The sequence below is a fragment of the Myripristis murdjan genome, chromosome 16 (genome assembly GCF_902150065.1).
Source record: "Myripristis murdjan chromosome 16, fMyrMur1.1, whole genome shotgun sequence".
NCBI classification, from domain to species: domain Eukaryota; kingdom Metazoa; phylum Chordata; class Actinopteri; order Holocentriformes; family Holocentridae; genus Myripristis; species Myripristis murdjan.
In genome coordinates, this window is record NC_043995.1 from 5,666,571 (window position 1) to 5,681,323 (window position 14,753).

General features: G+C 40.5%; 1 protein-coding gene across 2 annotated transcripts; it reads left to right on the plus strand.

Annotated features, from left to right (window-relative positions):
- Positions 1-3,806: 3,806 nt before the first annotated feature.
- Positions 3,807-13,203, plus strand: tcaim (T cell activation inhibitor, mitochondrial). Of its 2 annotated transcripts, none has more exons than XM_030072807.1 (11): positions 3,807-3,913; positions 4,585-4,685; positions 5,392-5,524; positions 6,192-6,342; positions 6,447-6,702; positions 8,277-8,399; positions 8,737-8,834; positions 9,706-9,797; positions 9,915-10,147; positions 11,449-11,580; positions 12,037-13,203. In XM_030072807.1, exons 2-11 carry the CDS (start codon positions 4,651-4,653, stop codon positions 12,260-12,262), a joined length of 1,479 nt encoding a protein of 492 aa, XP_029928667.1. In that variant the 5' UTR covers positions 3,807-3,913; positions 4,585-4,650; the 3' UTR covers positions 12,263-13,203. The 2 variants fall into 2 exon arrangements, with proteins under 2 accessions (XP_029928667.1, XP_029928668.1); XM_030072808.1 differs by having other exon boundaries at positions 3,828-3,869.
- Positions 13,204-14,753: the final 1,550 nt, after the last annotated feature.

Below are 14,753 nucleotides of genomic sequence, written 5' to 3' on the forward strand. Positions count from 1 at the left end.
CTGATCATAAGTGGGCAGTCAAAACGTACGCGGTGACACATTCTAAAGTCAGGTGAGAACGGACGGACTGAGAGCTGTCCGCTTGTGATCATATCACCAAAAACACATTTTAATGCCAGATGGAAACAGGGCCTGAGTATCATCCCTCAATTCTGCTGCTCTAGTGACAGTCAAAGTGGTCCAGTTGGCAGCCCCCTGCGGCCCCTCCCCCCCCTCACTCAGACACATTTGGCAGAAACCAGAGAAGTCACTAGAAGTCACAGCGTCACTACAGAAGCCAAGGTAATGAAAAAGTAAAACAAAAACAGACAACGCTGATCAGAAGAATAAGAAAGGGGGGGAAAAACTCTTGAGCAAACTGTGTGATCTGTTGGCTGTACCTCTCCTGCCACAGTCAGCCCTGCACAGGAGAGAGTAGAGGGGGACCAACCCTGCACAGATTCAGTTTATAGTGTTTACTCGCCTGAGCCCACCAGCCCTGCCCCTGCCTCAAGCTGCCAAAAGGAAACTGCAGCCGAGGTGTTAGATAAGAGAATGCACAGCCTCTGCTAGCCAGACAGCAAGCAAAAGAAGACGGCCAGTCACTTAAGTAGTTGTCTTTTATCGCCTTTTATTAATGAAGATTATGATCATGAAGATCTGAATACTCAAAACCCCTAGGCAGAAACATACCATTCTAACCATGTAGTCTTACTCAGTCAACAGTGGGCATGCATGATAATATCAGCATGACATCAGTATCAGCTGATATTGGCTTTAGAAATGAAATGTTGGTATTGGACTGAAATGAAGAGTTCTGCCGATATGACATGCTGATATGAGAAATAAGTCAAATCTGCTCTGGTTGTGGCTGTCGTCAGGACCTTCTCAAGGAGAGCTTCACCCAAGCCTGTTTCAGTGGGATGAATCTTACAGTTTTGTTTGAAATAAAATGTTATATAAAAATAAATATGGCATGTTTTACATAACCTAAGTTGAATTAGTTTTCTTATTCTAAGGTTGGAAAATATCAGTATATCTGATCAGATGGAGCTAATTAAATTTGAGGGAAGTTATTTTGTGTCCTATAAACTGTAGCTGGCTTTTTTAATTTTATGGAAATATCTATTTGACTCCAGTGTTGATCAAAATTACAACTGTCAACGAAATGGAAGCCCTGCACGACAATAAATCAAGTACAGTTCATCTTTTTATCTCTTCTTCTTCTTTATGTGTTGTCAAGTATTATTCTGTGGATAAAGAGCTCAATCAGTCAACTTAAGACTGCAAATATGTCTCTGTTCATGACTGTAGTTTTTGTTGTGATGGTGGTGATGACCTGGCCATCTGTTTAATTTTGGATCTCAGACTGGGCTGTTCAAGTATGAGGGTACATGATGCTGCCGTCGGTCAGTGGGGGAAATGGGTGCATCTTGTGCTTTGCGTTGAAACAAAACAACTGATATTGTTCAGTAAGTTTGTGTATTTGTTGTGACAGACAGGTGATGGTGTTGGGGGCTGGTGATTCCATGCTGTGTGTGACAGTGGTTAGGCTGGGGGGCTGCAGAGGGTCTGGACGGTGTGCCGGTGCAGTGGGCCGCTCGGATCAAAGTCCAGGTCGACTTTTTTAAAAAATCCCAGTCCATCCCTGCCTGTTCATCCTGAAACTGACATTAACCTTCCAATTTGCACCACTGCCGCCTACGTGGCACATCATCCTGCCTGGCAGGACAGGGACATGCAGCAGGACTCACAACTAGTCTGCTCAAAATTGGCACAATGTAGTTTCTAATGACTTTTAATATATAGCCTATACACTTTCTCGATTTTATTATTCATGCATTTATTTATTGTAAAGGGATGGGCCAAATATTCATGAATACTTCTTGAAAACTGTCAGTGGAAAATTAGTCAAATGGATTTTTAATGACTGATTTTCACTCCTGTTGTGTATGTCAACCTGTCATTGCTGTACTGTGCTGCTACAGCAATGAAAAAAAAAAAAAAAAAAAAAAGTTTGCCCAACATCCAAATGCACTGGTTGTTTAATAATTGTTTCCTTGTGGGGGCTACTTTTTCATTGTACTGCAGTGTAAATATACATTCAACCATTCAAATTCAAATTAGTGAATAAATCTACATAACCAAAACTCGATGGACTGCTGGTATGGCTTTTAATCGGCCATATCTGGAGGGGAATGAGGTCATGTGGGCATTGGTGACAATGGTACTCGGTCTAGATAATGGTGGTGAGGGCAAAAGAGCAACCACTAACTAACTAACTAACTAACTAACTAACTAACTAACTAACTACCTAAATAAATAAATAAATAAATAAAGTGTATAAACTTTGGGGGTTTTATTTTACATCTGGTTTCTTTCTAGCCTGTTCTATTGCAAAGTGGACTTTGCTATGTGCTGATGATGCAGATTCAAATGGAAGCTCACAGCACTGTATCTACTGACAGTAAGAAAAGTAATGACTTAATAAGACAAATCACGCCATTAGTTTTAGTGTTACATATAGGTTATCACTAATAAGAATACATAGACTTCATGTAACACCTGCATGCATGTCTTGAGTCTAATGTTCTGAGCGAAATGCTGTTATAAATCGGGTTTTTAATGGGGTGAAAGATTTTGAAGCATATATTCCCCTGAAGATTGAATGGTTATGGTTAGTCTTTGCCAATGTCATAACTTTTGAAACTACAAACTCTGCCTTTAAATGGGAATAGATGCGGCTACTCACCCATGGTGGAGGGAAGCTTGATCAGGGCTTGTTGTCGCGGCTGTCCGCCCAGGCTTACCTTGATGACGAGCTCTGATCCTGACGCTCAAAATTTGACGCGTATCTGAACAGAGGCCAAGCTGAAAAGTACATTTGGATGGCATGCTTGTGTGCCTGTGGGGAATAATAAGTTGGATCTGCACGTTCAGTGATTTGCTCTATCACTGCTTTATAACTGGTGCAAAACCACCGGTTAAACAGAAAATAGAGACAGCGAGACTATCTCTGATGGTAAACTATTCATTTTATTATGCTTGACATTAGGTGTCTGTATGGTTTATATTAGAAATCTCTCATCTCAAATGACCGTTACTGCATGAAGTGATTTGATTATAAATTCCCTCTCTGGTCAGGAATTTATGAGGATACTAAAATGTGTAATCTGAATGCAGGCAAAACAAAATACATTCGTATTTTTTATGTTTTTTTTTTTTTTTTTTTTTTTTTTTTTTTTAATGTTTTATTTATATCGTAGATGTAGTTAATGAAGTGCAACGGAAGAACACCAACCTTAACGCTTGGAAAGCCAGGAGCCCGTGGGCTGGCTTTTATTTCGGGAAGTTTTATTTGATCATTTAAACAAAATTCACTTCATGTCTTCGTATTTTACTTTTGTGAGGGATTTTTCATTTCATTTCATTTCATTTCTTTCTTTCTTTCTTTCTTTAACTTTTTTCCCAATTTACTTCCAGTTTAATTCTAATTTAAATAAATAAATAAATAAATAAATAAATATTGCAAATTGCAAATTTGTGGTCTTTTTTTATTACATACCTTTTACATACATACATTACATACTTTTTTTCTTTTTTCTTGTCTGCTATTTTTAAAACTATTTTTATTTTATTCAGGTCAATTAAATTCAATTCAATATCCACAACAGACAGGAAAAAAGAAAAGAAAGAAAGAAAGAAAGAAAGAAAGAAAAACATGTCGTGGGTTTTTGGTTGTTACATGGTGGTGTGCAGGTGCAGCGGCCGTCCACTGGGGGGCAGTCACACGCCCTGGGCGGTGCTGCTTGTTTATCTTGTGGCTAGCTTGACCTAGCTTGACACTGGATCTGTATGAATGGAAGGCAGGACGACACACTCACTGCAAGGTTAGCCAAACTAACGACCCACTAAACGCTGCAATGTGGCAAAGGTAACGTCAACTAGCTCGCCGTCTCTCGCTAAGGCATGAAGAACCGTGTAATTCATTTCGAAGTGGCTGTGATATGTAGACAACAGTAGCTGAAATGGTTAACTTTTAACTCGTGTTATGCTAGCTAACGTGTTGTGACAGCTACCCAGGGTCATGTTTTGCTAATGTTGAGCTGAAGTCGCCACGATGCATTTACTGTCTTGTTAGATTGTGGGCAAAGGTGTGTTTGAATGTTAGTGTTTAATGGTGAAATAGTTTCTGATAGTAGCTGTGCTTGTCATCATCCTAATCCAGTGTTACTGTTGTGTGAAAAGAGAGCCACTAAACACTGAGGCTGACCTATATAGCCGCTATGTTTGTTCCCCTGTTACAGGTATTGCTAAGTACATTAGTTAGCAGCATAATCCTTGGCTGCTCTGCTTTGTGGACACATTTAGCAGTAGCTACTTGATCCACATTGTGGAAGTGGGGAGGATCATTTGTTTCACGCTGCTCTCCTGTAACTCTGTTGTCACCTTTATTCCAGTGTGGTGTCATTGCCTGATAACAGTGGTGCTGATTAGGGTTGTATGTTTGTGTACTGTTGCTGGTGGTATCTGGTGGTACAAATGACACTGACACTTGACACTGTACGACACCTTGTTTAAATGTCCCATCTCTTATCATGACAGGACATGTTGGGTCCTGGCTGCAGATGCCATGATTTGCCGCTGATCTGTTGACAGGCAGCATCAGCCATGTCTTTTGTCTCACTCCTGCGCCACACATTGAGGTAATGCTGTAGTTTGGGTTGATGGTTTGTCTTTGAGCCAGACAGCATTGTTTGTCTTTTAGAAAGTGGGTTCATCACTGTACCTTCTCTCTGGAGTTCGCCTTCTCTTCCAGGGTGAAAAAGTCAAGTCAAACTCCATCAAAAGCTCAGGCAAATTAATACTGCCTTCTTTATCAGCAAATGCATACACCTGGTTCATTCATCATGATGCTAGAGTTTAAGAATAAGTGAATTCTTAAGGTTAAAACTCATCTAACTTTAAGCATCCTTTAACCCATCCTTGCTCAGTAATATTAAAGTAAGGAAAGACAACAAGTTGGATGCCTAGCTTGGTGGCAAGTTGCTGAATCGGATTCAGGGGGATTCAGGGGATTCTTATTGTATTAAAAATACAATAAGAGCTGGACTTCATTGTAGCACAAACCAACATCAGCAAAGTGGGAGCAGAAGTGTCTATATCACAGAAGTTGGTTCCTGCAATCATTTACTTACTTGCTCATTTCAGTGATTGATTAAAGTTTCCAAGCAGTTGCTAGGAATTATTTGTTTTCAATAGTGCAGATACTGTATTACTTTTCTATTTCAAAATGCAGCTTTTGTGCATTTTAAAGATGTTTTTCAAACATTGGAATATAGTTGACTGTGTAAAAATTGTTGACTTTCCTAAAGGCCTGTCTGTTAACCTTTCTCTTGGATTTAATTTCAGATTGGAGGGCAAACACATTGCTAGACATTTTATCCAACAGAGAGCTCTATCCGGAGCCGATGCAATCAATGCACTGCGACCGTTTTACTTTGCGGTCCATCCTGACTTCTTCGGCCAGTATCCCAGGGAACGGGTAAGTTAGTCATGTAGGGAGCCGTCATTGTCAAGAGAGTTTCAAATTTGTGCAGCAGTTCTGCAATCAAATGTGTGTTTGTGATAAAAATGTCCATGGGTAACATTGAAAACTAATGGATATCTAAAGATAAAAATAGTGGAAAAATATCAAAGGCAGTGGCTGAAATGGTTGAGTTCAGGCTGCTTGTACCGAAGTCTTTGACATGAGACTGCAAGATATTTCAGGAAGAGGCTAGGCACACTGTCTTTCAGGTATAGAGCCTATGATGATAATAATCTTTAGTTACATAGTACTTTCTAAAACATTTCTACAAAGTCCTTTACTGAGACAAGAAAGTGAAATAGAGGTAATGAAATAAGGCAGAGGATCAGGAAAGAGAGAAAAAATGCAGATAAACATTACAACCAAAGTCAAAAAAGCCAGTACAAGTTTAACCAACAGGAAATAAACAAATAAAACCAGAATCAGAAAGAGACAAATGTGATCCCGCCTCCATGTTGTGGTTAAAGTCTGGCTGCTGCCTTTTGCACCAGTTGCAGAGAGTTGAGCTCTCTAAACAGCAGGAGTTACAATAGTCAAGACATGATGACACAAAGGCATGGATTACCTTTTCCAGTGCAGCTGACCTTTCCACCATTTCCACCTTTTCTGTTCCATTTCACAGGAGGTGAATGAAAATTCCCTAAAGAGGCTAAATGGCTATTTGGAAAACCTCCAGAAGCCCGGGGCGCAATCGGTTCAGCCAACAAAGCTTACTTTTTATGTCAGAGAAACTAAAGAGAGCAGTGATATGCAGCAAGACCTCCTCCCCTCAGGTACATTTTTACATAATATTGCTCATAACAACAAGGTCTTCTTAGTTAAGTTGCGTTTGAATTTTGCTTCTTGACGTCTTCACCCTACGTGCCTGTTTACCCAGGGTTCCGCTCAGTGAGTTTCACCCTGCACACAAAGGATGTGTTGAGCACAGTAATGGATGTTTTGAAGTCCTGCAGCCTGCCAGTAGAGCACATGAAGGGGCTGAAGGCGAGCACAAAGACAGCCAAGACTTCCCCTGGGGCCGGGATGCCTTTCTACAGACCCATCAAATGGGACAAGACTTACTATTCTTTCACTGGCTTCAGAGATCCTGAGCAGGAGATTCAGCAGGCCAAGAGAGTCGAGCCTACACTCAGGTTAATATCATCAGACCCCAACCCTGTGTTGGAGTGCACTCACTGATCACTGACAGTCAGGACAGGAAACCTGCCTTATGTAGTCGAATTTAGGAATGAGCAATATAGACAAGACCAAATATCACAAAATTTTTGACCAGATACTTCAATATCAACATTGTGACAATAATGTGGGGGTATTTACACAATTTTTTTTTTAAATAAACAGTCAGTGATGTGAATATGATGACCAAACAGGTAGAGGCAAATGAAAGAACTATAACAGTCTAATAAGTTCAGAAAACTGCATCCATGAATTGTTACAAAGCCTTTAAAACTAGAAAATGACAACACACATGCCATATCACAGTGTGACAATATCCAAAATCACAGACAATATCATGCCTCATGTCACGATATCGATGTAGTATTGACATATTACCCAGTACTAGTGTAGGCATTGAGCTCATAGCTAGTGATGCTGTTGTACTGGACTGTATTTTATTGAGAGCTGTTTCTAATATTCTGTCCCACTCATGTATATAAATAGGGAAGACAAAAAAATTAGAAACACCTCTCAAGATAATGTAGTCCATCCATTCTCAACAATGTCAACAAAACTGAATGTTATTAAGTTATAATATTGTCAGTTTGACTTTATGGCGCAGCTGTTGCATTGGACTGCAATAGATTGTGCAGGTGGATCTAATAAAGTATCCACTGAGTGTATGTGTGACCCTGACCAATGAGCTGACAGCGCTACATGGCTGTTGATACATTTTGGTTCATTTGAATGTTTTGCCCTGTGAAACCACACTGAACCAAATGATCAGTGCAACAAAGTATTGACTTTTCCACAGCAGATGGACTGCAGGTGCTTTTTCACAGCAGCCGTTTTGACATGAAACAGCAAGTAAACACAGGTGTTACTAATGATATTAATTAAGGTTCTGATCCATTTAAGTGCAGCAGAGCCTTTTCAGTGATGCAGCATGAACAACAGCAGGACCGTGGCTCTCTTAGCCCCAAGTGGAACTGAACCCTAATCAATGTCACTAGTGGCACCTGTGTTCACCCACTATTTCATGTCAGTATAGCCACTTTGAAAAATGTTTATTGCCCAGCTACTAACCACAGACAAACTACAGACATTTTATCTGTCAGTTGCAGCATTTCCACTCTGATTTTTTTTTTTTTTTTTTTTTTTTAAATGAAAGAATCTCTGAAATAGTGGCAGGTTACTGGACAAAAAGCTAGAGGGTTGACAAGAGGACAAACCAGCCATAGTAATCATTGACTAGAATTTGGCCGGTGGTTCACTTTTATCCATCATCCTGTTATCCCGTGCTGCTGCTGAGTCACTGACAAGTTGTTCTTCCTCTAGCTGTCTATCTATCCATCAAACTGTTGCCAAAAAGTTGAGAATGAGTGCTCACAGGGAAATAAAAGACAGGGAATTAAAATAAACAATTCATGTGGACATTCATATGCGCATACCTTGACATTTTAGTCATGCATTTACAAGTTTAGCCTGCTGATTGAACAGATGACTTCATGTTCATATTGCTAATGGCAGGTGTGTTTGTCGTCCCCAGCTTATGGCTGAGAAACAATGAGCCTGAGGCAACAAAGAAGCACAGCATTAGTCTTCCTCGGCGAGACGAGCTCAAGAGACTGAAGAAGGAGCTGTGCCAGAAATTTGACCTGGCTGATATCAGGTAACATTACACAGCTTCGTGTGCTATTGTGCAAACATTAAAATGATAAAGCAGAGTTCCCCCTAACATGTAGGCAGTGCAATTGGTCACTCTGCCTCTAGGACCTGCTAACCATAAGAGAATTTAATCAGTCTTGGTGTCAGTGTCCCATCCCATGATTGACTCAATGCCTTTTCAGAGGCTTTTCCACCTTGATAAGAATAAAATTCTCCTGTGTTTTCCTTTATTTGAGATGGAACTTAATATTTTCACTGCACTTCAATAACTGTATGTGAACTACTTTATGAAGTACACAATCTGCCGTTCTAAGATCCTACTGTCCCCTATTATCCTGCAGGTGGCAGCGTAGCTGGGGAGTCACCCACAGGTGCTGTCAGCTCCAGAGTCTCAGCCGTCTGTCTCAGCAAAACCCCGAGGCCTTGATCAATTTGCAAGGTAAAATCATCACAGGGCCTCTGTTTGAACTTCCTCAACTTTCAGCACTAATGAAATTTATTCTACAATAATAATACTTAATATTTCCCACATAAATAAATGCCTATTTTGGCTTGCATCATCGTTTGTACAGGAGCGTTGTCCAATTGACCAGTCATCTTACAGCATTGGCAGCTAAACTGGCAATCGCAATGGATTCTGTCCATCACTGATTGCCAATTCAGTCATCAATGGGCCAAGCCTAAAACCCCAGTTCTCATAGCAAATTTCAAATAACAATGTCACCCCATTTTCACTGCTTCTTTTGGTTATAGAATGAAGTACTATGTGAATTTAAATGTTAGTCAGTGGCTCAAGTTTGCAATTACACATAAAGTGATTTGTTTCTTGGGAATATTAAGTTTTAACTGCTGTCAGGCTAGTTAGTCATCCAGGCAGTGTGGACAGAATGTTTAAACAGAGGTTTGTCACACTATAATAGGCAGCTGGTCAGGAGTCTGTTGGACACAGAGCCATAATTTTGCTTTGTTTTGATTGGCTCATGGTCAGAGAGAGTGTACAGTGGTCTGAGACTAAGTTTGGAAACAGGCAAAGACCAAACACTCTGTACAATGGAGGCATTCAAATGTTAACGTCTCAAAACGTTATTAACCACTGGCAGGAGACTCTTACTGATGTATCCAAAGGCACATTTTAGCAACACTAAGTGTTTCACTATTATAACACTTCTATACAGTTTCATTTAACAGTTTCATGTAACATGTTGCGTTTAAGACTGCACCGTCCTGGCACATTCTTTTCTGTAAACACACTCGTAAATGATCTGGTAAAAATGCTTAACTGTAGTTTTGCTCTTTTGGATTCCCCCCAGGACACACCATTGTCTTCACTGACCAGTCTGGGATGAACGCCTCAGGACATGTCATGCTGGGAACAATGGATGTTCATCATCAGTGGACAAAAGTAAAGTGGCTGAAATCCTCCAGTTGAACCTCTGTTGCCTCCTCCTCCTCCTCCACATGTCACCCGTATGTCTTCCTTCACATGTTGTAAAGCCTCACGTGCCTCTCTGTTTGCCAGCTGTTTGAAAGGCTGCCCAGCTATCGGAGCCTGCAGCAGCAGACAGAGTGGTTGAAGGAGAGGATCAGCCTTCTCCTGGGTGGAGCCCAGGTCATCCACGTTGAGAGGCTGGGTCCTGTCCAGCCCATCGCTGAGCACTACAGCACCCTCAACACCTTCCACAAGACGCTGATGCCTCGATGCCTGCGTCTGCACCCCAGGAGCCTGCAGGGTCTCACCATAACACTGGACAAGTGAGTGGTCACACGCTTACCTCATACTCAGTTCTTTAAATGACCATATCAGTCATTTTGAATGTTTGGCCCATTTATTACAATAGCATATAATCAGAATGCCTCAATTGTCAAAGTTGAATGTTTGGTTGAAATAGCCACCTCATAATACTCTGCGACTAACAAAGTTGTCACTATTCATAGGGAGTGAAATGAGGGATCATGTCACTCCACCTGATCTCAAGTCATCTAAACACAGCAGTGCTGCTGCTCTTAGGAAAACTAATGTGGATGTTGGGCTGTCACAGTATGGATTTTTTCTTAACCACAGTGAAAAAGCGCTGTACCCCTGCCAGCCTTTTCATTTGACTTAGGATGTTAAAAAACATGTACAAACAGCAGAGGATGAAGTATGACCAAAGCTGTTTATTGCTTTAGTAGTTTTACAGGTGGTATGGCAGGCCTAGTGACACTGACAAAGTTAGATCAGTCAAAGAGTGAGCAGTGGAGTCCATCAAACTGGTCAGGACAGTCATGGACAATATCATTATGGCTGCTGTGTCACAGTGTGCCTTGATGAGTTTAGAGAAACTAATGTCACTGTGAATGTAACAGAAATTGTCAGTGCATTGCAGATTTTCATGGTGCATGTGCTACCCTAGCTTGTCTAACACTTTAAGAAAGTAATTGAAAAGCTGGTACATCTAAATAATGTTGTTGTTTTTTTTTTCTTTTTCTCCTGCTGCTAATTCTTTGTGCCTTTTGGACAGCATTATGTTCTAGCTCTTAATATTACATCAGACCTTTTTCACATCAGCCATTAGGAGACGAAACAGCAGGTAAACACAGGTGTTACTAATGATATTAATTAAGGTTCTATTCCATTTAAGTGCAGCAGAGCCTTTTCAGTTACCCTGGACCCTGGCTCTGTTACACCTAAATGGACCTGAACCTTAATTAAAGTCATTGGTAACACCTGTATTTACCTGCTATTCATATCAAAATAGCCACCGCAAAAAAGGTCTATAGTGTGGAGAATTGCAGCTGGATTTCTGCTTTGGTTTGTTGTACATGTTCATTTTTAAATAAATATTGGCTGGAAATGACACTGTATTAATGTTTCATTTCAGGACATGAAGTAAAACTAGTCAAAAAGACAGGACACAGTGCTGTGAGGGGAGGCAGGGCCTTACCTCACTGTGTGTACAGTTTTTCCTCTGAGCAGTCACTGACTGTTTACTCAAATGATTTGAGATTTGATTGGTTTTTAGTTTCTCTCAGTGGCAAAGACTGTAACGCTGTGAATTTGTTGTTAATTGCAGCAACCGTTACACCCCCAGTCTTCATGAGATGGGCCACTTTATTATTCCTACCCGCTGTGACCCTCCAAAGCTGCAAGCCTTCCTCCAGAGCCACGCGCACGAGGCCAGGCAGCGCATGCACCGCACAAACCAGTGAGTGGAGGATAACACTGTGTGTGTGTCCTTGTGTGTCTGTTTGGACAGGGCAGTGAGTTGAGTTACTGAGGACAAGTGATGAACTGAATCCCCCTTCAGTGGAAATTTCTCACCAGTTTAAAGAACCTTGATCTTCTATAATATAAAACACATTCAGATGGGCTCACTGGATAACAGCACGTACCTCTTGTTAAGGCTGGGTCCTGATCACAGCGTCCTGGGCTCTTTGCTGCATGTCATCCCCTCTCTCTCCCCTGCCTTTCCTGTCTCTCTACTGTCACTGTCTAATAAAGCAGAAATGCCAAAAAAAAACAGTCTTAAAAAATGGGGAAGCTATGTGCTATGAAGTATCTGCTATGAGTAGCTTCAGTCCAAAAACATTGGCCCTCAAACGCTGGTTATATGACTTTAATGACATGCCCCTTTTCACTTGATTTATTTGTGGTCCTCTAGGCTGCAAGCAGAGGAAGAGGCAGCAGTGAAGGCGTGCCTCCAGTCTCTCTCCCTCAGAAGCCTCTCGAAGGAGCCCAGCGTCACCTCCAGCCAGATGATCCTCTGCTGTAAAAGGCTCCTGGAGCAGCGTTCGCCCCTCATGCAGGGTCTCCACATTTGCATTTCACACTTTTACTCAGTCATGCAGGACGGGGACCTGTGCATCCCCTGGGACTGGAAGAGCTGAGTCTGAAGGGAAACGTCCTCCGCGGCTCAGTCCATCTCCTGTATAGAAAACATCAGACAAAAAGCTCTCCCTAATAGCAGGACGGCCACAGCTGTAAATGTTTTGGAAAGTTTTTGGGGCATTTTAATGTTGTCCAGGCTGCATAATGTGGGAGAGGGAGATTTTGATTTGGTTTGAGAGAATAGACACCACAGGAGAAAAAATGGAAAGTGATGTCTTTTGAATTTCTTTGAGGTTCACCACAGATTGAGTCATTTTATAAGAAGCACTTTACTCCTGTACAGGAGAGGTCAAATAGAGCGTTAAGTGAATGGACACTTAAGTGTAGTAAAGTCCAAATTTGGTTTGCACAAAAGGCTTTAAGTCAATCAGTGTTGAAACCTCAAACTCACTTTGGTTTGAGAAATTCTCAAATGTCTATTTTTGTTATCATGTGCACTACACAGAGAGAGAATTCAGTATCGGTTCCTTTAGGCCTTTATACTTTCAGTACAAATACTTTGCCAGCTCTGGTAAAGACCGTGTGTTCTTTATATCTGAAAGGAGCTGTTCAGACTGAATGAGGGGAACATTTTTGACAGTTATTACTTAGTTAACAGTGTGTTACAAAGTTATGTTACAACTTGAATACCGCAGACACATTTCTGTGTCACGATGTGCTATTTTTGGTCTCATGTATATTCCTATATAGCAAAGATATGTTTCAGCATCAGGGTGACTGAGTGTGGTGTTGAATTGCTTCACTAGATGGAGCTGTTCTATTAAACCCATACTGGGGTTCATTCCTCTGAAGGATTTTCTGGACCTAACCATAGTCAGCAGGTGGCCATGGTGAGCTGAAATTGCTGTTTTAGCTGAGTATAAAAATAATCTGTGTTTGGAAAGTCATAATAACCAATTCTAATTAAAAACAATTCTGCTCAAAGTCATTTCAGGCTTAAGAGTCTATGTAGTGATACTTGTGAGAAATCATTGCAAGGGTTGCAGATGATTCCTTAAAAATACTCACACACACACCACTGTTTCTCAATTTAAAAAAACAAACAAAAAACAATAAACTCATCATACAGATCTGTAATAGTGGTTAATGGCTCACATTCAAAGTGAAAATAAGATGCAGTTATCTCACTGAGACCATATCAACTAATTGATGTCTTTTTTGGTGTCATGAGAGTAAAGTTTAGAAGATCCTAAGGTCATTCTCCAGCAATGGCTATATTTCTTTTTCCACACTTGTTGGACTGATCTATGCTGATCTCTAGATTATTGTCATATTCTCAGTCTCTCACTGTGCCACAGCCACCTCATGAAGCTTTATATGAATGTATTTTTCTGACATTTCCAAGCAAGAAATCTTCCTCTGTGATTTGTATGACAGTGCATTAGAAAGATGTTTAATTTGGGAGCAGGTTATGAAGCTAAAGAAATACAGTTTGTGTGCAGAAATCCATGTATATACTTCTCTCTGGTTCATTTCTGCACAATTCACATAATAAAATGACTTCCACTTCAATCAGGAACATGAAGCAACACTTAAAGATATTAACATCTTGTTAATTCATGATCATTGTCTCTGAGCAACAGTTGCTCAGGTGAAACAGACCATGTGCGCTCTAAAGTTTGTCCATACTGTAAAGTCCTGCAATATTTACCTAAAATCTCATCAAGTTCCAGTAATCTAAGAATCACATTTCCGCTCAGAAATGTGTTTACCAGCAAGTACTTTGATGTATTCATGCTTACATTTTGCCCATGTTTCTGGCCATTTCTAGTGGTTTTTAAGACAGAAAAAGACTAGGAGCTGCCAAACCTAAGGTCAACTACCTTGACCTCATCTTGTAGGCTATATCAGTTTTATTATTTGCTATTTTTGTCATTTTTGTCTGCCCTCAAATGCCCTCTAAGGTGCCCCTTATGCAATAAATAAATAATAAACACTGCTAGTGCTTTCATAGATAGCTCTATCACATTTTATCACATCAATTTGGAAATCAAGCAGAAAAGTAAAAATCCCTCCCAAAGGGAATTATTTTAGAGTAATTTGAACATAAAGCCTATAGGACCTTGAAGTTTGGTGTGAATTGCTTTTTCACTTAATTTAAGTGTAGCTGTACTGTGGTTACAGAAGACCAAGGAGGGAGAAAACTACAACAGATTCAAAAAGAAAAATGCATCCAGACGCAGCTTGTGTTTGACAGGACGGCTCCAAAACTGCAGCAGGAAGGCTGGAGAGAAAGATACAGGATGTGTGGCTGGACGTCCTCTCACTGTAGTGGCCTTGCAGAGCCTTAGTTTAGATTATCACTAGGAGTCTAGTGCATACTGTATGTATCAGTAACATTGTCAAGAATACACATTAAAAAAAAAAAGTGCCTTCAACATTTAAAGGCACTGCTGACTTTTTATATTTGGGTTTTATAACTGGAATTAAAAAAAACAAACAAACAAAAAAAACTAAACTATGCTTTTAAACTGAGGAACAATGCATCTT